This window comes from Pongo pygmaeus, chromosome 8 (assembly GCF_028885625.2).
Source record: "Pongo pygmaeus isolate AG05252 chromosome 8, NHGRI_mPonPyg2-v2.0_pri, whole genome shotgun sequence".
NCBI classification, from domain to species: domain Eukaryota; kingdom Metazoa; phylum Chordata; class Mammalia; order Primates; family Hominidae; genus Pongo; species Pongo pygmaeus.
The window spans coordinates 126,253,637-126,280,964 of NC_072381.2; the positions used below are offsets into that span (position 1 = coordinate 126,253,637).

The window sequence follows — 27,328 nt, forward strand, 5'->3', positions numbered from 1 at the left end:
TGTGGAGTTTATTAAGAATGGATCTAACTTTCAGAGGAGAGTGCAAATTTTCTCTCAAGCCCGTTTTAAAACATTTAGGCAGTGTAAAAAGTCAACAAAGACTTTAGGCTCTGAAGTCCTGCATTCTAGCCTGACACAGGAGGGTTTCCGTGGTGGCTCAGCTCTCACATGAAGTTCTGTTTTTTTGTGTGAAACATCAAAAACTCAATGTTTCTCAGAAAGTTCTGAAAAGAATCTTATTTCCCAGGCAACAGCTTTTCACTTGCTGTCTTCCCCCTGGGCCTCCACAAACTAATCATGAGTATAAATAAAAGCACTACTCAAGTCAGTGACTGCTGCCCTGCCCTGCCTGTTGGGATAGCAATGGAGAAATCAAGAACAGAGTGAGGTCCTAAGAAAAGCAGTGGAGCAACTCAAGGCTGAGTGTCCAGACTATAGCTGGGCGGCTGCAATGCTGGTCAAAAACAGGGCCTGCCGAGCTCTGAGGCTGCAGGAACACAGCAATGCCTTCTGACTTCACAGGAGCTGGATGCTTCCTGCTTTCAGAGGAGCCCGATGCATTCTGATAGGAGGCAGATATCTGTGCCTTTTGCATCTGATGCCATCCACTGACAAGGAGTGTGGACTGCTCACTGGCTCTTATTAAAGAATGCCTCAGACACTGCTTATACCAATATTTTACACCACAGTTCAACTTTTGAAGGGTGTATTGTTTTGTGTCAAAGTATGTCAATGTGGATGCTTTAAGCTGCAGTAACACAAAACCAACTCAAATTGATTAAACAATATGGGGATCCATTGCTTAACAAAGAGGACATCACAAGATAGGGTTGGCTTTGGTTTAACTGGCAGAATCAGGCTCATGATATAATCAAGACCGAGGTTCTTTCCAGGACTCTCCTCTGCTATCCAGGCTCAACTGCATCCTAAAGCATCCTCTTGGTCATACAGTGGCTTCTAGCAGCAACCAGGTCTACTCCCTTGTTCATGTCCAATAGGAGAAAGGGTGAGTTTCTTATGGAAAACTTTCAGGGAGGCAAATAAGTATGTTTCCAGAAATTTCCAGCAAAATGCTTCTCATATCTCATCAACGTGCTGCATATCACCTGCCAATTCCTGAACCAATCCCTGATAAAGAAGGAGGAACACCCCTTGGACCCACCAGGACCATCAGTCAGGCTCTAGGGAGCCAAGGGAGATATGTGGATTATTTGGGAAAGGGTAGATAGCAGAATCAAGTCTGGTTTCTATTAGACAAGAGATGGGAAATACATGGCTAGACAGGCATCCAATCATACTAACTAGCTTAAAGTCTGAATAGCCTACTTACCTATTTAGATTGCAGCTTCTACACAAATACACTTTGCAATACAATTCTTCAACTCCCATCTCCATATTCCTCACCTCATAAGAAGCAGTAGGAGCCTTCATCAGGAGAGACAGGATAGGAAAATTGCTCAGGTTGTTCTGAGAATCCTTGCTGGGTTTTCTCTTGCAGACCCTTAATGTAGTATGGTAAAGTCTTCATCTAGACAAGGGCATTTGCAACATCTTGACATCAAGTGTACTGACCAGAACCACAGTTCTCACACTCCAGGGTGCAGAATAATCTTGGGATGGGGGATCAGCTTTGTTCAAAATGCAGATCTCTGTGCCCCAATCCTAGAGATTCTGACTCACTGGGTTTGGATGAGACTCAGGAATCCGTATTGAACAAATCCGGCGTGAGATTGGGATGCAAGTTTTCTTTGGATCACACAGAGAAACAATGGCCATGAGCCATGTGTTGTATTAGGTTGGATTCCCCACAAGCATGCCCAGAGACAAGGGTCTTTCATGACAGTGATTAACTAGAAAGTGTTCCTGGAAAAACAGTTAGGAAATGGAAAGTGGGACTGGAAACGGAAGGAAGCCAAGTCAGGCTGCAATATTAGCGAAGTCCCATGGAGGTGAACCTATGGCTTGGTTCCACAGAGAAGCTCTGGAAACAGTGGAGGACAGTGTTGTTCCAGTCAGCAGAGAAGGGAGCTGGAATAGTTATACTCCACCTCACCCTGTAAACCTCAGTCATTGGTTAAGCACCACAGGGTTCTAGCAGCTGGGAGTGGAAAGCCTTTATCAGGAGCCATCGCCAACAAAAATGGTAAAGGTGTCGGATAGGAGGTATGGGCAGGACACCTACATTGTCTGCTCCTCATATTGTAAGTATATTCAATCACTTCAAAAATTTTATATGTGAATTATATCTCAATAAAGTGTTATTCAAACGATAGATTTTAAGAGCTATACTGAAGAACTCTGTACTCGGAGCTCCACAGTGGACCATGAAACCACACAACATACAAAGGATGCAGATCGTCACACTACATGCAGGCCAGACTCAGGAATAGGATTCCGTGTTCAACACTGACTCATAGTACTTAAAATCAGCTATGAGGTCTCCTCATAGTTTAATAAAATTACATGAATATAGTCAGGCACGGTGGCTCATGCCTTTATCCCAGCACTTTGGGAGGCTGAGGAGGGCAGATCACTTGAGGTCAGGAGTTTGAGACTAGCCTGGCCAACATGGTGAAACCTGTCTCTAATAAAAATACCAAAATTAGCTGGGCATGGTGGTGTGCACTTGTAATCCCAGCTACTCGGGAGGCTGAGGTAGGAGAATCGCTTGAACCCAGGAGGCAGAGCCTGCAGTGAGCCTAGATTATGCCACTGCCTCCAGCCTAGGAGACAGAGTAAGACTCCATCTTAAAAACAAAAAAAATTACATGAATATTTGAAAAAAATGTATATATGGACAGTACCACTTAGGAACTCCCTGTTTTTCCCTGAGGTAAGAGCTTGTTGCAACAGAAGCTGAATTTCAAGGGTAACGTAACAGTAGAGACAAATGCTCATATAATGAATTCAACAAAATCATGGTTGCCTACTGGAGATTAGAGATACAAAGATGCCTGAGACAGGTTTCTGTTTGCAAGGAGCTTAGAATTTCATTTATTCATCCATTTAACAAATATTTGTTGAACACCTATAATGTGCCTATCACTGACCTAGTCCCTGGAGAATATCTGTGAATACAAGAGACAGATTCTCTTATAATTGAAGTGGGGAGACACTCAGCGAAGAGGTACATGATGAAGAGATAAACTTACACTAAAGTGCCGGTAGTGATGAGTTATGGAGAGAAAATTGCAGGTGAGGGGGCTTGACTTCCAAATGATGGGAGACCTCTTTGAGCAAGTGTGTCCTTAATGTTCTCAAAGCCTATAGATAAAAGTCAACTGAGGGGATAAAAATGGCAGACAGGAGGCAGGACTAACTTGCAGCTCTCAGTGAGACAGACAGAGCAGCATGTGGAGACTCACATCGTGAACTTTTGCTCCAAGAACTACCGCAGGAACATACCAGGAAAGCTGAGAGAATCCACAAATGCTTTGAGGGAGGTGGAATGCTGCTGCAGGCTCCATGGGACAGCTGAGGAACTGTGAGCGGGCTTGCTGTCTCAGCTGGGAGGCTTATAGCCCGGGGCAAGTTTTCAGCCCTGTTCACTGGCTGCCCGGAAATAAACTCGGTGCTATTGCAGGGGCACGGTGGGAGACCAGCCTTTTGGTACTTGGCATACCAAACCCCATCTAAGCACCTGCTTCAGAGAAACACAACCTACAACAGGCATCAAAGAAAACTTCCTGGAGGAAATGTTTCTTCAGGCAAGTTCTGAAAGACTGATAGGAGAATTAGGCAGAAGAATGAGAGAAGGAGACATAGCATGTGCTAGTTAATAAAAGTCCAATTCCACTTTCATCTGGGGGTCCCTTGTTCTGTGTTGAAGGCTGTTTCTTGCTAGTGTACAGGAGAAAATGTAGTTTACTCATTCTGTTAATGGATATTGAAATGGTATCACAAGGAGGCTCGGGGGAGAGATACGTGGATAGATCTCTGTGCCTGGACTCAGACTTTGAGAATATTTGTGACTCATGAGATTTCCCCTCAAAAGGTAGCCACTGTGCGGATGTCGGTCAGCCCTCTTCCTCGGCCAGCCCAGAGCTTGCTCATGAAGCAGAGGCTGTGCGTGGGCTCCACAACATGGACTTCTCTCTTAAGATCGCCTTGGCAGTGCCACGGGACTGTACAATTTGATGGCAGCGACAACCAAACCTAAAACCCCAATATGGTGTAATAATCTGGCAGTAGCTTGATCACACCAGGTGCTTTTCACCATGGAAGCTTCGGCAGAGCTTCTCCCTTACTGGAATAGGCCCTCTTACCTGGACTTAGATGTGTTGCTTCTGCCCATGACGTTTTTGCCAGCACCATCCTCCATGACTTACTGGATACATCATGGTAGCCCACACAGCATCCCTTCTGTTCTAGAAACTTCCTTCATTGTGAAAAAAGTGTCCCTAGGAGGCACTGGGCTAAGGAGCCCCATTGTCCCATCCACAACCCTGCATTTTGCTAGATTAAATAAATTGGAGCAAGGTGTACTGTTAGGTTGAACCATATGAAAATGATGATATTGAACCATTTTCTGACCTATAAAAATGACAATTTCATAGGACTCAATCCAATAACTAGTGGGGTTTCGGTGAGGCTGTCCTAGGAGAGCAGACTACTGCATCTTGAGTCATGAGAGGTAATAAAACTGCTAGGCGGGAGTGATATTTAGAGGCATAAATGCAGGAAGAAGCATATATGAGCCCCCAAATGAACAGACCATGGTAGATATGTCTCATTTTTCACACGGAGAATCCAGACATATTTTCTATGTTGTGAGAATGTCAAGCTCATGACCTAGCACAGCCAAACAGATGCTTCTGTCTGGGACTTTGAAATCGAAGGAGTGAGGCAGTCAGAGGCGTGTGTGTGTGTGTGTGTGTGTGTGTGTGTGTGTGTGTGGTGTGTGTGTTGGCTGTTGTGGATTAAAGAGTCCAGTGATGTAGGGGTGAGTCTTGCAGGAGGGAGGAGCAGGATGTTCAGGGGCGGCAAGGCCAGCAGCAGTGAGTGTCAAGCTGGGAGCAGTGGGGTCTTGAGCATATTCCCAGTGCAGTTTCGATTCATCATGCCTCATCTCCTTTTCATTCCTGCTCAAACCTAGTTCCCATTGAGTGTACTGGTTTCTAAATCCTCTTACAATGAATATTTTTTTCTGGTTATATTAACCAGAGTAGTTTATGTTGTTTGTAACTCAAAACATTAATAAATACACTCTCTTTTGGCTGGAGGTTTTTCACTGCTTTCTAGATGATGGTATTTAATAGTTTTTTTTTTCTTTTCTTTTCTTTTTTTTTTTTTTTTTTTAAGACAGAATCTTGCTTTGTCACCCAGGCTGGAGTGCAGTGGTGCAATGTTGGCTCACTGCAACCTCTGCTTCCTGGGTTCAAGCGATTCTCCTGCCTCAGCCTCCCAATTAGCTGGGATTATAGGTGTGTACCACTGTGCCCAGCTAATTTTTGTATTGTTAGTAGAGACAAGGTTTTGCCATGTTGGCCAGGCTGGCCTCGAACTTCTGACCTCAAGTGATCCACCCACTTTGGCCTCCCAAAATGCTGAGATTACAGGCGTGAGCCACCACACCTGGCCCTAATCAGTTTCTTGACAGTAAAAGAATGCACCTGTAAAGTAAACCAAGCGAACAGTGGCAGTGAGGAGGAGGGCAGGTGTATTCCTTTTATTCACTCCTGTTTAGTTATTGGTTTTTTCACATTTTTTTAAAAAAATTATTGTGATAGCAATTTCTATTTGTTGGAAAAATCACTCATTTTATTTAGACTTTCAAATTTATAATATACAAGTATGCATGGTACTTAAAAAAATTTTTTTTTCATTGCTGTAACATCTTCATATTTCTAATAATGTCCATTTATTTTATTGTTTTTTAAAAAGATTTACCAAAGGGTAATCCATTTATTGTAGCAGTTTTCAACAGAGTGATTTGATTTATTACCTATACTTTCTTTTTATACTCAACTTCTTTTGCCTTCATTATATCCCTCTACTTGGCAGGAGAAATTTATGTTTCTTTTCTAACATCCTCCTAAAATTATTAATATGGTCATTTTTTTCTCTTTCTTTTTTTTGTAGCAATGAAAGCATTTAAGTTAATTTATCTGGTTCAGTTCAACAAACATGTATAGAGTGCCTACTATGTGAGACAGTCACAGAGCCGGGGTCGGGGGGTGGGCGGTACAAGATAAATAAGACATGAACATGTGTCCCCAAGAGGTCTAAAGAAGGGAACAGGCAGATGAAAAGATACATTTAAAATGATAGAAATATAATAGCTACCTTTAGATAAGATTAATAGTTTTTTTCTTCTATAAATTTTTGTTGTTACTAATATTTCAATGGTAGTTTCTTTGTTTTGTTTTTTTTTTTTGAGATAGGGTCTCCCTTTGTCACACAGGCTGGAGTGCAGTGGCACGATCATAGCTCACTGCAGTCCTCGAACTCCTGAGTTAAAGTGATCCTCCCGCCTCAGCCTCCTGAGTAGCTGGGACTCTAGGTGCTTACCACCACGCCTGGCAATGTTTTTTTTTTTTTTTTATTTTTAGTAGAGATTAAGTCTTGCTATGTTGCCTAGGCTCGTCTAAAACTACTTAGCTCAAGCAATCCTCCCACCTCAGCCTCCCAAAGTGTTGGGATTACAGGCGTGAGGCACTGCATCCCGCCCCATGATACATTTTTGAAAATTTACCAATATTTCATTCATGAATACATACTAAAGTCAGAAAAATAAAGAAAATGTATTTTTTTAAAAGAAAGAATATGACAGGATTAAAACTAATGGTATTAAGCCTCAAAATCTGGAGATTCTAGAAAGACCTCTGGGTTTTCATGGAGGAAAAGTAAGTCAAAGAAAGACAAAAGGATGTTCCAGGCAAAGGAAGCAGTATCAACAGGGACCCAGCAATAGGAGAAAAGTGGCATTGTCCTGGTTGAATGGGAGCCCTCTGAAGCCTGTCTCAACATGTGCTGACTGCACTGCCATATCCCCGCCAACTGTTGATTGGTACATGTACTACAGTTGGGCCTGCAGTGCTAGACTTAACAGATGCTCCATGAATATGTGCAAACTTGAATGAAGATGGATGGGGTAGGGGTAGAGCACCATTTCCCAGGAGGCCATTGGGATCCCTTGTGACTTTTAGGGATGAAAGAAAATTTTACTACACCTAGCTCTGTGTTTTAGAAGAATAGGTACTGTTCAGGGTGGACAATTTCCCCACTGTTTAGAAATTGATGTTGCGTTACTATCACTTCTTTGAATCACCTACTACCTACATCATATTAAGGCACCTACTATCTCTTTTTGTAGGTTAATGGACCCGAATGCAAATTCTGTAATACCAATATAACTCTAATATGAACACATTACCATGTAAAGACTGTTCTTATGAGCTAACCGCAGCAGAGAACCAATGGATTCCTCAATCACAGACACTATAAACGTCTTTGAGAATGGCTGTTCTGTTGGCCTGTTATGCCCTGGCTCTCAGTAGTAACTCACAGTACTCAGAACCCCCAGAGGGTGCTCAGCTAGGAAAAACAAGGCTCCAAATGAGAATATTTGAAGCTCACTGTCATTTTACCATATCGGTGGCAAGTTACGGTAGGAGCTAAAACACTGTATGTGTATATGTGTGTATATAATATAAGTATATATATTTTTTGTATTTGTGATTTTATATATATATATCTCCACACACATACCTATGCACACACATATACAAGGGGTCTTCAAAAGTTCATGAAAAATATGCATTATGAAAAAACTATACATGGATTTCATTTTTTTGCACCAAAATAAACTTGTACTGACTTGTTATATAACATGTCTGAACAGGATTTGGTTTGTCACTAAGAAGGATAAGACATCAGTTTGAAAAGAGCCCCTATCAGAGCAATGTGAATTCTGCTAAAATTGAAGAAAAAGCGAACATCGTATTTATGGCGAAACTGGGGTGGAAGAATGGTGAGATCATTGATGCTTTACGAAAAGTTTGTAGGAAAAATACCTCCAAAGAATCAGCAGTTTACAAATAGATAATTCATTTTAGGAAGGGATGAGGTGATGTTGAAGATGAAACCCATAGCCCCAGACCATCCACATCAATTTGCTAGGAAAACATTCACCTCGTGTGTGCCCTAATTGAGGAGGACTGATGATTCACAGCAAGAACAATACCCAGCACCATAGCCACCTCAACTGGTTCAGCTTCCACAATTCTGACTAAAAAATTAAAGTTGAGCAAACTTTCCTCTCAATGGGTGCCAAAACCATTGGACCCAGATCAGCTACAGACAAGAACAGTGCTTTCAATGGGAATTTTAAACAAGTGGGATTAAGATCCTGAAGCATGTCTGTGAAGAATTATCACAGAAGATGAAACATGGTTTTACCAGTACAATCCTGAAGACAAAGCATAACCAAAGTAATAACTCCCAAGAGGTGGAAGTAGTTCAGTCAAAGCAAAGGCAGACCGGTCAAGAACAAAGGTCATGGCAATGGTTTTTTGGAATGCTGAAGGCATTTTGCTTGCTGACTTTCTGGAGGCCCAAAGAATGATAACATCTGCTTATTTTGAGGAAGTTAGCCAAAACTTTAGTATAAAAACATGTGGGAAGGCTTCACCAGAGGGTCCTTTTCCACCGTGACAACACTCTTGCTCCTTCAAGCCTCATCGAACAACCACAGTTTTGCAAGAGTTTTGATGGAAAATCATTAGGCATCCACTTTACAGTCCTGATTTGGCTTCTCCTGACTTCTTTTCTGTTTCCTAAACTTAAAAAAATCTTTAAAGTGCACCCATTTTTCTTGGGTTAATAATTTTAAAAGATTGCATTGACATGGTTAAATTTCCCGGGCCCTTAGTTCCTTACAGATAGGCTGAATGGCTAGCATCATCACTTACCAAAGTGTCTTGAACTTGATGGAGCTTATGTTGAGAAATCGGTTTATATTTTTTATCTTTTAATTCCATTTTCCATAAGCTTTTTGAAGTCCTCTCATATAAAATATATATGTCTATGTACTTATATAAGATCTATATTAAGTACTGCATATAATATATAATCACAAAATTCTACTTACTGTGCTGCTTCTCAATAAGTGGCATTGTTATTCAGCTCACCAAGTTTTATAGGATGTCCCTTTCTACAATTATGCAAGAATTCTAGTGGATTTTCCCTTTTAAAAATGTAAGTGAAATTTAAGCCTGATTCCTACAGGGAATTAATTTTTATAACCACTACATTCTGCCATGAGGAGGGTTAATTACTGTTTTCCTTCTCTACTTTCTATTGAAACTATCCATGCAAATGCAAAAAAAACGTGAGGAACTTGGCACAAAGCAAAGCCAGGTATGACTTATCTAATTAATTTGACTGGAAACCCCTGGGTATTACAGGTCCTCCTCAAAAGACCATCCTTCAAAGGTAGGAGCCAAATTCTCAGTAATTGGCTTGTTCTGCAACCACCCGGCTATGTTTATCTTGAGAAAGATATATGGATCTGGTCACTGTCTCCAGCCACCTGCACCCAGCCTCCCACCTGCTGAGCTATGTCATGGTATCCAGGGACCAGTGAAGGCAAGGTAAGGCTGGGAAGCCCGGGCTCCCTGCAGGCCAGAGAGTGGAGCAGGGTGAGGGGGAAAGAGGGATAATGCCTTCAGCACCTTCCAAATCTGGCTCCAGATTTGGAAACACCTGAAACTTCAGATAAAGTTTATTTTTTAATTTATTTTGCCCTATAGTCAGACATGTTATTGCAAATATAGAACACTATATTGTCAAAGGACAGTCTGGCATTCAGGCAATGAAGGACACACTAAATGAAAGGTCAGTGTATTTAGTTCCATTAAAAATGTTAAATTTCTGTATCTCAAAAAATTCAGAAAATAAAAGACATGATAAATTAGGAAAATATTGCAAATGCTTACATCCAATTATTGAATGGAAAGAGAAGAGTAAAAATAGTACTTTATATAATGAACTCAATTTCATAAAAATAATACATAAATACATTTTAAAGGAAGATGGTCAAAAGAAGACATTCTTGCTAGTGATAATATAATTAATTTTTGTGTTTATGCGTTTCTGAGACCTGTATTTTCAACAAGTATTTATTTATTCTTAAATACAGACATTTTTAAAAGTAAAAAAATAGTTCTACTTACTTCTGAGAATTATCTTGAGGAAATAATTAAACCAACCAGAAGTATACAGATGCTTACTGTAACTTTATTATTATAAAATCGGAAGTAACTTAAATGTTAGGTCATAGTGGAAGAGCTAAATGAGTATTGTATATGCACTCTAACAAATATGATAAAATCATTCAAATGGTAATTATGATGATTACATAAAGATTACAAATATGATTATGATAGACTGTTCAAAGAAAAAATTAAGATATGTGCATATTATGTAAATATGTAAAATACATCATTTGGAGAAGAACTAGGGAGAAATGTGTAAATATAAAAATAATCACATTAGCAAATGAAGATTATGGATGCATTTTTCTCTTTTTTTAAAAAAAGTTATATTACTGTTTATGTTTCAAAAGAGTAGGATGAGATTGTCCTGAGGCACTTCCATTATAGGTTAGGATGCCATGAGCCCTTGCTCTGTCCAATGCTGGCATCCAGTCCTCTCAGTTCAGTCTGTCCACACTTGTATCAGTCCATTTGTGTTGCCACAAAGGAATACCTGAGACTGGGTAATTTACAAAGAGGTGTATTTTGGCTCGCAGTTCTGCAGTGCCATGTACAAGCATGGCACCAATGTCTGCTTGGCTTTTGGTGAGAGCCTCAGGAAGCTTACAATCACGGCAGAAGGTGAAGGAGAGCAGCGTGTCACATGGCAAGAGGGGGAGTAAGAGACAAAAGGGAGGAGGTGGCAGGATTTTTAAACAAGCAGCTCTCCCCTGAACTAATAGAAGAACTCATGACCACTAGGAGAGCACCAAGCTGTTCACAAAGGATCCACCCCCATGATTCAAACACTTTCCACCTGGCCTCTCCCCAACACTGAGGATCACGTTTCAACAAGAGATTTGGAGACAAACACCCAAACCACATCAACACTCAAGGCTGTTACAGAGAAGACTCTGATTTACAACTTAATGTTATCCTGAGTAGAAGCACAAGTATGATACTGAGAGATCCAAAGAAACAGTGGTAAACTGGCATTTATTTTTAATTGCAACAACTGGAGGATTCTGAGAAAGACCAGCTAAAATTATGAAATCCTTAAACTTGTTAAAGCATCTCACAAACTATTTCCACCAAGGCTCAGCTCATTAAGAATGATAAATCAATAGAATTATTTTTTCCTCCAGAAATCATGATCACACACCAGATACAACCTTGTTAGTTTAATGTAATGTATGAAATGCTCTTCCATGAGCACAATGTTCAGACATTGTGTATTTGAACTAACAAAATTCTGATGAAGAAATCAAATAAGAAAGTCCTGTAGCTCATTTTTTCTTTAAAAACAGCCAATCACTGGAAAAACACACATTGACAGAATCTGTGTAGTCCCAGGGATGAGACATGCTGGGATCCACTCATGGCTGAGGGAGCGGCGCTCAGGCCTTATACAGAGAGCAGGACAGAGGTTTAGCAAAATGACCTGGAGTTCAGGGCTGGGCTCTGTCCTCATGACCACAGTAAAAGCACTGACTGAGCACCTGCCCCCTGCCTCTGTTACATACATGACCTCATTTAATCATCACAACAACTTTCCCAGGTGGGTTACTATTAGCTCCATTGTTCAGGTGAGGAAACTGAGGCTCAGCAAGGCAAGGTTGCTTTTCTAAGAGCACACAGCAAGTGATGGACCCCTGGGTCTGGCGCCCAAACCACCTAGCTCCTCACCTGGTGTTTCTCCCTCTACATTATATTAAATACAATGTATCAATTAGTGACTTAATCTTGGTACCTTACCTTTATGATTTCATTCAATGATTATGAAGTACCATTATGTATTATTTTTATCCTCTAAACTTCCCTAAAGTTACAGAGCTAGGAGGTGGCAGGGACAGGGTAGGACTCCTGTCTATCTATCTGCCTAAAACTGCAAAGCCCTCACTGTTTCCAGCAATGCCCAGCTGCCTCTCCTTGTGCCAAGGGTGTTAGAAGAGCATATCTCCCACACAGCCTGCTCAGGATAAATGCATTTCATCACGACTGCTCTTCTCAGAAACATGCTTCAGTCTAATAAACCTTAATCACCATGTCATAAAGTGCAGTGACTAATCCATTGTACTGTGATTATCACCCATAATATGTAGAGACATAAAAAGAGATTAATAACGAGGGTAGTCAAATAATACATAGGACTGACGATTATCCACAAAGAAGTAAGGAGTGAGTGGAACGTGTTCAAGGAGAAAAGATAAGTCGATGCCGGATCTGAGCTGTCAGTTTAGTGCTCTCCCTGCTCAGCCGGTCACCCACTCTGCTGGTGACTTTGTCTTCCATGTTACTGGGTGATGTTTCTTTAAAATGTCTTGCTGCGCAAACTATGCACTCCTGGTCCCTATTCAACCCCCATGAGAACTTCACAAACACTACTAAATCTCACACGAAGCAGCTCTATATCCTGGACAGAGCCCTGGCTTGGAAGTGAGAAAACCTGGTCAAGGTTCGTTTCTGTCCTCAGCTAGCTATGTGATCGTAAGTCACTTAATCTTTCTAAGGCTGAGTTCCTTCATTTAGAAAATGGGATTGGTGATACCCAAAATAAGGTTGACAAAATAAGGTTCGCTGGAAATTCAAATGCTTTTGGTTAAATAATACAGGATTAGCTGATTTAAAGTACCAATGTTCTAAGGCAAATACTCTAACAAACGCAGTAAAGGTCTTGGCACATTTTGATGCTAAAGTTGGTGGGAGGTGGCGCAGCCAAGCACCAGGAAAGGGTTCTGAGTTGAGACCAGGACTGAAAAGGGAGGCTCAGTGCAGGTCAAACCAGGAGGAGACTGGAGGCAACATCATACTGAAAGGTACACAAGTTGTAGCCCTTCTCCTTTAAAACCTAACTCCTGCAGTCACCAGAGGCAAGCCCTGAGCAGCATCTGCCTAAGTAAGCATCTGTGACTTGCAGAGTGGCCGTCCCAGCCCACAGCTCTTGGAGAGCACTGGGTGGGGCACGCCTGGCAGCTCAAACAGCCGAGTCTTTCACAGAGTGTGAAGACAGCCTGATCCTTTAAAAAGAGTGGAGTTAACCCCTCCTCTAGGTCAATCTCAGCAGTAATTTTCCAAATGCTGCCTGATGTGTTCACTGTTATGACTCCTTAAAGCCCTTGTTTTAGTTCTAGAGCTACTCTAAAACTATTTACCACTGGTTTTTTGAATCTCTGTGTGTCATACTTGCATTTCTACTTAGAGTAAGACCAGCCTGTAAATCAAAGTCTGCCCTCAGGCATGGTGGCTCACACCTGTAATCCCAGCACTTTGGGAGGCCGAGGCGGGCAGATCACGAGGTCAGGAGATCGAGACCATCCTAACTAACATGGTGAAACCCCGTCTCTACTAAAAATACAAAAAATTAGCTGGGCGTAGTGGCGGGCGCCTGTAGTCCCAGCTACTCGGGAGGCTGAGGCAGGAGAATGGCGTGAACCCGAGAGGCGGAGCTTGCAGTGTGCCGAGTTCGCGCCACCACACTCCAGCCTGGGCGACAGAGAAAGACTCCGTCTCAGAAAAAACAGAAAAACGAAGTCGCCCTAAAACAGCCGTGAGTGTGGACAGACTGAATTGAGAGGCCTGGGTACCAGCAACAGCCAAAGCGGGGGTTCATAGAGCCCTCACCTATACTGAAAGTGCCTCAGGACAATCTCATCCTACTCTTTGGAAACATAAAGAAGAATACAGCAACTTTTTAAAAAAGAGAAAACGGGCTGCAGTTGTGGTGTCCTGGTGACTCACGCAGCAAATTCAACTCTATCTTTACCCAAATCCTTATTATTTCTTCTCCTGCAAGCTGCTCCTTAAAGAGAAAATATAAATATCTGTCTTCAAATTCAAGATGGTATAGCTTAGATGGGTTAGTGTTGTTATTGAAAATAGGAGGCCTCAGCCGGGCAGAGTGGCTCACACCTGTAATTCTAGCACTTTGAGAGGCCGAGGCGGGCTGATCACTTGACACCAGGAGATTAAGACCGGCCTGGCCAACATGGTGAAACCTGTCTCTACCAAAAATACAAAAAAATAGGCTTCGTGGCTCATGCCTGTAATCCCAGCTACTCAGGAGACTGAGACACGAGAATCACTTGAACCCAGGAGGCAGAGGTTGTAGTGAGCCAAGACCATGCCAATGCACTCCAGCCTGGGTGACAGAGTGAGACCCTGTTTCAAAAAAGAAAGAAAGAAAACAGGAGGCTAGATTCATGCTCCAGCACTGTCAGCAAATAATAAGGTACGTAGGAAGCTAGGTGCTGTTTTGAGCTCTTTTAATATGTTATCTAATTTAGTGTTTTTCATCATCCAGGAATAGTTACTCTCCTCCCCACAAATAACAGAAGGAGAAAAGGAGGCTTAATGAGGTCAAGTAATCTGCCCAAAGTCCCACCAAACGCTCTCCTGTTACTAATGCTAACCTTCCATGACTCTCCAGGGCCAGAAGAAAATCCAGTGTGAGGGGTTAAAAAGTGAAACAGGCTTAGCTCACATAGAAAGTCCTTAGCTCATCTCCTAGCACATGGTTAAATGCTCAACAAATGATATCTGGCATTAGCAATAGAAGGGCATTGGAAAGCCTTTAAAGAAACACACAGAATGCATGGATTTTATGGACTTGTGCACACAGAAGCCCATGGTGCTAGAAGATGCTAGAAGATACCGTGTAGGACTGTCACCAGTGTGCCTAAAGTTGCTCATTATCTTGCCATTTCACATAAAACAGAAATGCAAATAAAAGCTACACAAATAATGAAACATATAAAAAAGAAGATTTTCCCTTTGACTCATCCAATTTTTCCTGGGAGTAATGCACCTTGTGCTGAGATACACAATTCTCATTGTCAGAGTTGTTTTCCCTTTGCTTTCCACAATCAGACCACAATCAGACCACATCCAGGCCAGTGCTTGGTTTTGGAAATAAGACCTTGACCACAGCCCTTTGCCTCATTGGGAATGTGTTGCTCAGCTAAGTGGCTCAAAGTCCATGCTGCCACCTACAGAATGTGAGAACATTTTGGCAAATTATGTATCTGACAAGAGACTCAAACAGGCACTGTGGCTCCTGCCTGTAATCCCAGCTACTCAGGATGCTGAGGCAGAAGGATCCTTTGAGCCCAGGAGTGTGAGGCTACAGTGAGCTATGATCACACCACTACACTCCAGCCTGGGTGACAGTGAGAACTTGTCTCAAAAAAAAAAGAAAAAAAAAAAAAGAGACTGTTTCTAGAATATATGAAGAACTCTCATAACTCAATAGTGAAAAGACAGATACCTCAATATAAAAATAAGCAAAGGATCTGAATATTTACTCAAAGAAGATATAAATGGCCAATAAGCACTTGAAAAGATGCTCAGCATCATTAGCCATCAGAAGAATGCATATCAAAACTACAACGAGAACTACTTCACAACCACTAGGATGGCTATTATAAAGAAGACAGATAATAATGAGTGTTGGCCAGGATTTGGAGAGACTGGAATACTTACACACTGCTAACAGAAATGCAATATGGTGCAGTCTCTGGAAAACAGTCTGGCAGTTTCCTGAAAAAGTTAAATATAGAGTTTTTATATGAGCCAGCAATTGTACTACTAGGTATATACCCAAGAGAATTGAAACATATATTCACACAAAAAATATGTACAGGAATGTCCATAGCAACATATTTGAAATAGTTAGAAAGCAGAAACAAACCAAATGCCTATCAGCTGATGACTGAATAAATAAAAGATGGTATATCCATATAATGAAATATTACTCAGCAGTGAAAAGGAATAAAGTACTGATAGATGATACAACGTGGACAAATCTTGAAAATGCTATGGTAAGCGAAATAAGCCAGGCATAAAATACTACATGCTTTATGGTTCCCTTCATATGAACTGTCCAGAACAGGCAAATGTATATGGACAGAAAGTAGATGAGCAGTTGCTAGAGTTGAGGGATGGCAAGTGGGGGAAATGGTGAGCAACTGCTAATGGGTACAGGGTTTCTTTTAGAAGTGATAAAATGTCCTGAAATTGATTATGGTGATGGTTGCTAAACTCTGTGAATATACCAAAACACAGCAAATTATACATATTAGATGGATGAATTGTATGGTACGTGAATTATGTCTTAGTAAAGCTGTTGTTTTTTCAAATCTCACGCTTCCCAGGCAGCTGGAGTTTCTTCTAACTGGGCTGTGGAGTATATGACATGGAAGGCAATGTGGTTAAAGGCATGCGTTTCAGAATCAGACTCCCCTGGGTTCCAATGCTGGCTCTGCCTTTTATTGTCTGTATAAACTTGGGTGACTCTGTGAACTTGTGAAAATATTTGTGATAATATAGTCTTTGTGACTTCGTGCAGATGAAATGAGATGATGCAGGTAAAGGGTTTATCACAGTATTCACTTTGCAAGTGCTTAAAAGGAAGCTACTGACTTCATCACTTATGTGAACTTGGAAAGTTTACTTATGAAGTAAGTCATTTATTCTGTTACATATTATTTCTGTCTTCTTCCATTTCTTGTGTTTCCACCACCAAATCAAAATAGGAATCAGAAGTTCGCATGCATTTATCTCTACTGACTTCAAAAGAAAAGGGTAAAAAAGTTGTCCTAGTTTAGGGATGCAAATGATTTAGCAGTGGCAGGATGCCCTGAGTGCGTGCGCATTACCAGGCTTTGGAGTTTATGTCATCAGGCATGGGGCGAAATGCTAGCTTTTGAGGCATAAAAGAGGAGCATAAGTTCTGTCCTATTAAAGAGATCAATTGTCCAGTGTGTCCAATATTCTGTCTTCCACTCTGGCCAAGACAGATGCTTCAGAGAAGGCCATAAAATCCATTAACATACTTAATTACACACTCTTGTATCATGGGAGATACATTACTGTCCCAAACCCAGCCTGTCCTTGCCCTAAATATCCAACATCCATTATCTTCAAGGTAGCTTACAGATTTAAACTAATTAATCTCTCTTTCTCCAAGAGGCTTTTTCTTACCGGGGGATGGGAGGGCTGGTTACCTGCTGCCTGCCCCCATCTGTGAGCTACTGCGCTGATGCCTGATTGTCACCTTGTGCCTGTTTGACCTTATGCTTAGTGGGCGCTTGGAACTCCTGCACCATCAATCATTTGTTGAAGACCAACTGTATGCCAGGAAAGGTGCCAGACATTGGGGCAAAAGGAAGACTAGGATTTTGTTCCTTTATGAGAGGAACTCTAAGTCTACTAGGGTATATATAATTTTTCCTATATTATGATTACTTAAAAATGTGTTGGCCTCCCCTTTGAGACAGATATATCTGAAGATAATAATAATGTAAGGTATAACTATTGAAATTGCTCAGAACAGCAAAGTGACTTCTCAGAGGTCACTGTGCAACACTTCCATTTTCATTTATTGGCCAGAAATGTAGTCTCATGGCTGGGTCTAGTTGTAAAGGGAGTTGGGGGAATGTACTCATTTAATGGAGGGACAAGGTGCCTAGATATAAACTGAAGTTCTATCCCTAAGAAAAAAAGGAGAGAATGAATTTGGGGAGCCAATTAGCAATCCTCTCACAGGAGGCATCAAAGATTTTTAATAAGAGAGTGATAAATTTATATCTGTGGTTTTGGGCACATCTGGTGGCCCCCAAAGCATCAGTAGGTTAGGGTGTGGGGTAAGGAAAGGTAAGCCAACAAGGGAAAGGGAGGGAAGCCGCAGCAAAACATGATCAACTAAAAGCCAAAACATGATCATTGGTTTGAACAACTAAGAGGATATGAGGTGACCTTTGAGAAAGCTGTTTTACAAGAATGGTAAGCTAGACACAAAAACCTGTGATGAAAAATCACCAATATGTTGTCCCTTTTGTTGATCAAGGAGCTAACAATGTATTGGGGAGAGAAACAAACATCTGCAAATATCATTGCTGAAAAGAAATCATTGCATTAAGTGCTATAGTTAAAGTGTATAAACCCAACACTGAACACAAAGGAGGGAAGGATTGGGCCTGACCTGGAGAGGAGCAGAGGAGAAAGTGCGAAATGAAAGGTACCCCAACAACAAACAAAGGGTCACCCTTGGCCCCAGACATAGTGCTTCTTCCTCAAGCGCGAAGGGAGTATTGCCAACACTAGATATGCAGTGTTATCTGTATTTGGAAATTGTTTATATTCGGGCCATTCACTTCATTCAGTCTGGCAATTTCATTCATATTAATCTCATTCATTTCTTAATTAATCTCATTCATTATTCTCTGTAAACTCCACGAGAGCGGAGACTGTGTCTTCTTCATCGGTAGATTCCCCATGCCTACTGGCACTAGTAGTTGCTCTAAATTCACTTATCAAAGGCAGAAAGAATAACTGGGACTCTTCTCTCTTGCTTTTCACGATTTCCAGCAGTGCGCAAAGGCCTACAGTTCCGACCTGAAAAAAACAGACTTGATTGGAGGCAGCGCCTCTTCTTCCAAATACAGCCCCAGCTGACGCAGATTAGCACAACCGCCTAAGCGGTGGCACTCTGGAGGGTGCGGAACCTGGGATCCTAGGAAACTGAAGGCAACTGAACCTGGGGGCGATGGAATCCGGGAGCGGTGGAACCCGGAGCCTGTAGAACTTGAACCCAGCGGAACCTGACAGCGGTGCCCAGGGGGCCACCCGGACTCTGTTTGGAACGGAAGCACAGTGTCCGCCGCTTCCTGGTTGCGGGTCAGCGCCGAGGGCCTGGGCTGGCTGCCGGGATGTTGCCCTACACAGTGAACTTCAAGGTGTCGGCGCGCACCCTCACGGGGGCCCTCAACGCCCACAACAAGGCGGCGGTGGACTGGTGAGGGCGCCGGGCTTCCAGGTCGCCAGGATTGGCCAGGAATGTGTGAGGGGAAGGGGGAAGAACAAGAGGTTTCACCCCCTTGTTAGTTTGGCCTCGCCAAGGCAGGGAGCCGCCCTCACGGAATGAGATTGCTTTCAGTTCGTGGATTTTTGTTGTTACAAAAGTGATAATAGCCCCGTGTGAGAAATTCCCCCATGCAAATACATTTCCCCTCTTTCTCGCGTATTTCTCTGCTGTCTTGTCTGCACCTCGCCCTTTTGCCGTTCCATTCCCCTCTCTTTACCTCTCCTCCAGCTTCCAGGCTTCTCTCTCTCCACCATTAATTCCCTGTGTACCTTCTCTTTCCCATCCTGTCTTTTCTTTTTCGTTGTCTTGTATTCCTGTTGTCCTTCAACAATGTGCCAGACCCTGTGTTAGGCGCCTGTTCTCTCACCCGTCCTTTTCACCTTCTCTTTTCGGGCTCCTCCTGTGCAGAACATTCCTGTCTTCAACAGGTCGTCTTTATTACCCTATCCTTTCACTATAAATTACCACTGCAGCTCTGAAAACTACTCATTAGACAAATGTAAAGCAAAATTCTGTGGCTGTGGGATGTTGTTAGGAGAACTGAAACGTCTTGTGCAGTGTTTGTTATTTTATTTAGTTGGAAGGACTGGGATTAGTCGCAGTATCCCCAGGCACATTGTGGATACTAAGGATTAGAAATCGGATAAGCGAAACAAAAACAATCAGAGGGCAGAAGTTCCTTTTTATGTCCTCGGGTCTCTATTTTCATATCTTTTAGAACTTTTTTTATCCGAATGAAAAGTGAATTTCAACAAGCATTTTAAGCTTAGCCAGATCTTTTATTTAAATGGGATAATGATAAATACTGGCCTTTGGGTTTAAATGATTTTATTGATGGTGGTACATATGAATTAGACTTATTTATTTAGGCTTGGCAAGAAAGAAGTTGTCCTGCTTTGTTCTGTACTTAAAATTTAACATTACTGTTTTGCTAGGGGCTGGCAAGGTTTAATTGCTTATGGATGTCATTCACTTGTGGTAGTGATTGATTCCATTACTGCCCAAACTCTTCAAGTTTTAGAAAAGCATAAAGCTGATGTTGTCAAGGTAAGTAAAATCCCACTTTGACCCTAACATGTTGTCTAGTCTAAAGTTTAATACTGTGTGTCACTAAGCTCTCATTAAGTCTTACGTGTAAGTGTTGAATAGCTTTTAAATATAACAACCTATTTGGGGTAGCCTAGAATTTTCATATATATGACAATGTCAATACAGGGTGAGTTATTAAATGCTAGTTGTTAGATCATTTTAAGGCAGATGAAAGTTCTACCATTTACAAGACCACTCAGTCATTCCTTAGTTTTGAGCACTTAGCTTGTGCTGTGGATATGGAGATGAAAACCCTCAGATAATTCTCCATCTTGTAAGGAAGACTCACAGCGTGATAGTGTGGTAAGTGAGACTTGCTTAACACGCTGTGAGAAAACAGAGGAGCTGCATATTGCCTGGTTGTGAGGAGAGTCACAGAAGTCTTTTCAGTTTCAAGACTAGTAGACAGTAGTTAGCCAAGTAAAAAACTGACAAGGAGCATTGCAGGGAAAAGCAAGAATATACACAGAAGTAAGTAGCGTGCCATAAAGATGGCTAAAGATGGGACACTGTAGGAGTGATGAAATAAGAGGCAGCCAGAGAGATTCAGCTGTCTGTCCTGAAAGTTTTGTAAGATTACAAAGGAGTTTGGATTTTTTTTTTTTTTTTTTTTTTTTAGAGAGTCTCCTCTGTCGCCCAGGCTGGAGTGCAGTGGCACGATCTCGGCTCACTGCAAGCTCCACCTCCTGGGTTCATGCCATTCTCCTGCCTCAGCCTCCTGAGTAGCTGGGACTACAGGCACCCACCACCACGCCCAGCTAATTTTTTGTATTTTTAGTAGAGACGGGGTTTCACCATGTTAGCCAGGATGGTCTCGATCTCCTGACCTCATGATCCACCCGCCTTGGCCTCCCAAAGTGCTGGGATTACAGGTGTGAGCCACCGTGCCCAGCAGGAGTTTGGATTTTTGAGTAGGAGATTGATGTGACCATATTTGCGTCTTAGAAAAACTCTGGCAGCAGTGGAGGATCTGCTGGAGAAATGCAAGACTGGAGGCAGTAAGATCATTTAGGAGATTTTTGCAGTAATTTTGGTGGGAAATTTTAAGGGCCTAAAATAAAGCTGGGGCATGGAGAAGTCATGTTTAAGAGCTGCAAAGAGGTAAACCTGATAGCCTTTATAGTGATCAGTATAAAGGAGAGTAAGAGAATAGAGTGACTCCAGCGTTTCTTTTGGTATAATTGAATGACAGTGTTTCCAGTTATCAGAGGTAAGCATCTGTGAAGTCAGTGAATTTTTAAGTTTTCAACATGCAAAATCTGAGATGCCTGTAATATATTGCATTATAGTGATCTGGGCTTTAGGAGAGAGGTCAGGATTAGAGATAGAGATTTGGAGTCTTTTTCTTTTTTAAATAATAGCTTTATTGAGATACTCATACCATAAAATTTACTCACTTAAAATGCACAATTCCATGGTTTTTAGTATATTCACAGTTAATGCAGCCACAACTACAATGAACTTTTTTACCTCAAAAAGAAACCCTATATCCACTAGCAGTCATACTCCATTTCCCCGATTTCCCTCATCCTTTGGCAACCACTGACCTACTTTCTGTGTCTGTAGACTGGCCCATTCTGGGCATTTTATGTAAATTGAATCATATAATTTGTGGTCTTCTGTGCATGACTTCTTTCACTTAGCATGATGTCTTCATGGTTCATCTGTGTTGTAGCATATATCAATACTCTGTTACTGATGAATCATATTCCACTGTAAGGATGTATCACATTTATTTTATTGATGGATATTTGGATATTTTGTACTTTTTGCCTGTTACGAATAATGCTGCTTTGCACATTCATGTGCAAGTTTTGTGTGAACCTGTGTTTTCATTTCCCTTGAGTATATTTCTAGGGGTGGAATTATTGACTCATATGGTAACTCTGTTTAACTTTTTGAGGAACTGCTGGACTGTTTTCCAAATTAACATTCCGATTAGTAGTGTATGAGGAGTCTAATTTGTCCAAATCCTCACCAACGCTTGCTATTCTCTGTTCTTTTGATTATAACCATGCTAATGGGTATGAATTGATTCTCATTGTGGCTTTGGTTTGCATTTCCCTGATGGCTAAAGGTGTGGAGTATCTTTTCATGTGCTTATTGGCCATTTGTATATCTTCTTTGGAGAAATGTCTATGCAGGTCCTTTGCCCATTTTAAAATTGTATTATTTATCTTTTTATAATTGAGTCATAAGATTTCTTTGTATACAGTAGTACTCCCTTACCCAGAAGGGAAATGTTCCAAGACCCCAGTGGATGCCTGAAACCCTGGATAGTACCGAACCCTATATATATTATATATAGGGTTGAAAAGGCCAAGGCTTTTTCTCATACATACTTACTTATGATAAAGTTTATAAACCGAACCCTGTATATACTGTTTTGTCTCATACATACTTACCTATGATCAAGTTTATAAATTAGGCATAATAAGAGATTAACAACAATAACTAATAATAGTAAAGGAGAACAATTAATACATCAGCATTACTACTCTTGCACTTTGGGGGCATTATAAAGTAAAATAAGGGTTACTTGAACATAGCACTGAGATATCACAACAGTTGATCTGATAATCAGTATGGCTACTGAGGGCAGGTGGTGTATACAGCATGGATGTTCTGGACAGAGGGATGATTTATGATTGAGGCAGGATGGAACAGGACAGTGGGAGATTTCATCATGCTATTCAGAAAAGCACATAATTTATGAATTGTTTATTTCTAGAATTTTTAATGTCATATTTTTGGATTGATACATGATTTGCAAATATTTTCTCTCAATTTGTGGCTTGTCTTTTTACTTTCTTGGTGCTGTCTTTTGAAGAACAAAACCTTTTCATTGTGATGTAGTCCAATTTATTATTTTGTATTGTTGTTGCTTGTACTTTTTGTGTCATATCCAAGAAACCATTGCTTTCTCCAAAATCAAGAAGATATATGCCTTTGTTTTTTTCTTAGAATTTTAGAGCTTTAGCTTTTAATCCATTTTGAGTTAATTTTTATATACGTGAAATAGGGAAAAATACTATTAATTTTTGTTTATTGACCATATCCTGTAATCTAGCTAACTTCACTTACTAGATCTATTTAATAGTAATTTTGGGTAAATTTTTTTAAAGTAGACAGTCATGTCACTGCAAGTGACTGCAGTTTAATGTTTTCATTGATAATCTGTGTGTCTTCTGTTTTTCTTGCCATGTTGCATTGGCTAGGACCTCTACTACAATGAATGGGAGAGTAGTGAGAGGATACTCTTGTCCTGTTCCTGAGCTTAGGGGGAAGGTATTCAGTCTTTCATCAAGTCTGATATAAGGTATAGGGTGTTTTGGGAAAAATATATTTACCTTCTCTTTCCCTCTCTGTTTCCTTTCCCCTACACTGCCCCTTGGCATTTCTGGAGCTTTTATTTCTTTATGTAGGTCCAAGTTTCAGTCTGGTATATATTCCCATCAACTGAAGAATTTACTGTAAGTTCTTGAAGTGCCTGTCTAATATTGGTTGATTCTCTTAGCTTTTATTTCTCTGAGAAAGTATTTCACCTTTGTTTTTGAAAGATAGTTTTCAAAGGATATAGAATTCTGGGTTTATAATTTTTTTTTCTAGTAGTACTTTATAAATATCATTCCATTGGCCAGGCGCGGTGGCTCACACCTGTAATCCCAGCACTCTGGGAGACTGAGATGGATGGATCACCTGGGGTCAGGAGTTTGAGACTAGCCTGGCCAACAAGGCAAAACCTCATCCCTACTAAAAATACAAAAATTAGCCAGGCGTGGTGGTGCACACCTGTAATCCCAGCTACTTGGGAGGCTGAGGCAGGAGAACAGCTTGAACCTGGGAGGTGGAGGTTGCAGTGAGCCGAGATAGTGCCAGTGCACTCCAGCCTGGGCAACAGAGTGAGACTCTGTCTCCAAAAAAAGAAAAAATCCCTCTACTATCTTCAAGCTTACATAGTTTCTGATGAAAAATTTTTGTTTTTGTTTCTCTGCATTATATCTTTTTTCCTCCGATTATCTTCAAGATTTCCTTAACCTTGGTTTTCAATAGTTTGATTATTAAAAAAAATATATATATACATGGCTTGGAGTTTACCTAAATGGAATTCAATATATACATATACAAATATATACACATATACAAACATATATATACACATAGAGACAGTCAATTCTTGTTATTCATGGTAGCTGTATTCTGTAAAGTTGTTGTATACACTGAATTAGTGAATACTGAAACTTTGTTTGCTCCTAGGGGTTAGGTTCTTGTGAGGCTCTGGTCACAACATTTTCATCAACTGATTAATACATAACCTTGCTTTATATGCGTTTCCGTTTAAAGACATATTAATATGTCAGTTGATCCATTAACATTGAACTCATAGCCAACAACACATGCCTGAACAAAGATTATCACACATATATATATATGTATTTTTTGTAAGACACATCACAACTTCTCATACTTAGAAACAGTAGAAGCACTATACTTGGGGACCTATTTAAACAGTGAAATCACCAGCAAAAAGAACAAAAATGTGAAAAATGTGGTACTAAATAAATCATGAGATGAACACTTGTTTTGCAATTGTAAAAGCTAAAGCAAGAATTCTTGTTTGACTTTAGCTGGGAACACACATGGTTTTCACCATTCTGCACTTGTCCACAAAAGCACTGCAAGTATTGATTTTGAGATTGCAAATTTTAGTGAGTAGGTAAATTGACAAATACAGAATCTATAAATAACTAGAATTGACTGTGTACACATATATACACTATACATATTCTAGTCATACACATTCTATACCTATGAACTTATACAGATTCAAACATATACACATACAAATATGCATACACACATACATATGCATATATACACATACACACTTCATTTAAAAATTTTTGCCTGAGCAAAAGATCTGTTACGGGAAAACCTTAAGGCCTATTCACGCTCATTTTCAGAAAACGTTGTTTCCATCTTTTTCATGAATACTACTGCAATTGGTTGGCTTACCTTCCTACCTTAGCATTATATATGAGTGTATTTATATCTGTACACATATATAGATATATACATTTATATGTATTTATAGATTTGTGGTATTTAAATCTACTTATTAAACAGAGCTTTGGACACTACTAAGTCTGAGAATAGAAATGCAAACAAAGCCTATATGGTCTGCCCTATGGAACTTACAGTTGCTGGACTCATGAATAGGCAAAAAGAATGTAAATAAAATAAGTACAAATTGTGTAGTAATAAATGCTTTGAAGAAAATAAGCAGTATACTGAGAAGAGAGGGGTGGTAGTGACCAAGGAAGGCCTGACTCCTAGTGAGGACTATGAAATTTTTCCCTTACTCTGTCAGTATTCATTGTTCAAGAATTTAATCAGATTTGCCCTGAAGTTCTTGTGTTTTTTATTTTAAAAATTCTATTGTTAATCATGTTGCTAGAGGCATGAAGCATTTTGTTTTTAGAGAAAAACTTAATGTTTTGTGAAAGAGGGAGAAAGCTAGAGTTTTTTGTTTGCCTTTGCCTTCTCCTAACTTTCCCTCTGTAAGGTTTTTGTGTTTCTAAGTTGTCTTCTTTTAGTTAGGAGACTAGAATACAGAAAAACATTCTGCTAAATATTATTTTAGGTATTTTGTCATACATTAGATTTTAGGAAAACTGATTTTCAAGGCATCCTGGGGTTTTAACCTAAATTTCCCAAAATATTAAGGCTATGAATCATTTTTCATCATATCATTTTTCATCACAGGAGCATTGTGATGTGTTAAAAAAAACAATTTTTTAACTGCAGTTAAAAATATATACCAAAGTAACAAAAATGCTGCCTTCAAAATGAAAACCAGTTTTCTGTTTATTCTTGCTAAATATTTATGTAATATAAATGTAGTATGGGTTCTGGTTGATGTTTTGTGAAAATTATGTTCCGTTTCATCCAGTGCAAGTATTTACTTGATCTGATTTCTTCTTGATACTAGGTTAAATGGGCCAGGGAAAACTATCACCATAACATTGGCTCACCATATTGCTTGCGCTTAGCTTCTGCTGATGTCAATGGGAAGATCATCGTCTGGGATGTAGCAGCAGGAGTAGCTCAGTGTGAGATCCAAGAGCATGCCAAGCCTATCCAGGGTGAGGAAAGTCTGCTCAGCTAAGTGTGTATATTGATACACTTACTCTTGGAGTGGTTTTTTGGTTTTGGGGGTTTCCCCCCATTCATGTAATTTTATCAATTCCAAGTTAGCTCTTGATTGTGTTTTGCCTATTCTACTGATCTAAATCTGGCTTTCTTTCCTTATTAATACACTTCTAGGCTTATTTCTTCAAATCTCAACTGATTTGTGCTTTGGTAAAACTCATTAATTGCAATATCAGCCTCATTCAAGCATGATAAGAAAAATTAAGTGTTACAATCTTGTATCTAAGCTACAATATAAGGAAAATTGGCCACTGCTGTTAGGAACTAGCCATCAGTGCTTACTCTACATTAACTTGTTCATTATCAGAGATGAACAAAATTTTATTCTCATTTTCATGTAGATTGCTTGTTTGCTCATTTCATGTTACTGACCTAAAACCAGTACAGTATTCTTTTTTTTTTTTTTTTTTTTGAGAAGGAGTCTCGCTCTGTCGCCCAGGCTGGAGTACAGTGGCGCTATCTCGGCTCACTGCAAGCTCTGCCTCTTGGGTTCATGCCATTCTCCTGCCTCAGCCTCCGGAGTAGCTGGGACCACAGTCGCACACCACCACGCCCAGCTAATTTTTTGTATTTTTAGTAGAGACGGGCTTTCACCATGTTAGCCAGGATGGTCTCGATCTCCTGACTTCGTGATCCACCTGCCTTGGCCTCCTAAAGTGCTGGGATTACGGGTGTGAACCACTGCGCCCTGCCCAGTACAGTATTCTTTAGACTTAAGTCCTCTAGTGGCTCTCTTGACTGAATGAATTTTTTAAATGACTATTTAAAAAATATTTATTAAATACTTACTGTGTACTAGGTACTGAACTAGATCTTTACGTATTCTGTTTATTTTTTGAAAAACTGTAAAGTTCCATTAAGTAATTCCACAGAAACATTAGGAAAGTCTGACATCTTGGTTGTGGCTAGGAGAGTTTCATATTGATTTTTAGTTTTAAGTAATTATTAGGTCAAATTGCCTTTTATTTTC

The 27,328-nt window shown here is 40.4% G+C and overlaps 1 protein-coding gene and 1 long non-coding RNA gene across 3 annotated transcripts in view; one reads left to right on the forward strand and one right to left on the reverse strand.

Annotated features, from left to right (window-relative positions):
• Positions 1-18,660, reverse strand: part of LOC129006572 (uncharacterized) — an 84,437-nt gene extending 65,777 nt beyond the window's left edge. The window contains exon 1 of the long non-coding RNA XR_008492025.1: positions 18,175-18,660. This is a non-coding gene — a long non-coding RNA (uncharacterized LOC129006572). The remainder of the gene's footprint in view (positions 1-18,174) is intronic.
• Positions 18,661-18,813: 153 nt separating this feature from the next.
• WDR11 (WD repeat domain 11) overlaps positions 18,814-27,328 on the forward strand; it is a 57,939-nt gene continuing 49,424 nt past the window's right edge. Inside the window, exons 1-4 of one of the 2 annotated variants that reach the window (XM_054435597.2) lie at positions 18,833-18,987; positions 19,992-20,103; positions 23,571-23,618; positions 26,138-26,291. In XM_054435597.2, the coding sequence (XP_054291572.1) occupies positions 18,902-18,987; positions 19,992-20,103; positions 23,571-23,618; positions 26,138-26,291 (400 nt within the window). In that variant the 5' untranslated portion in view covers positions 18,833-18,901. Of the gene's footprint in view, positions 18,988-19,991; positions 20,104-23,570; positions 23,619-26,137; positions 26,292-27,328 lie in introns of both variants that reach the window. The other variant, XM_054435599.2, reaches the window with a different exon arrangement.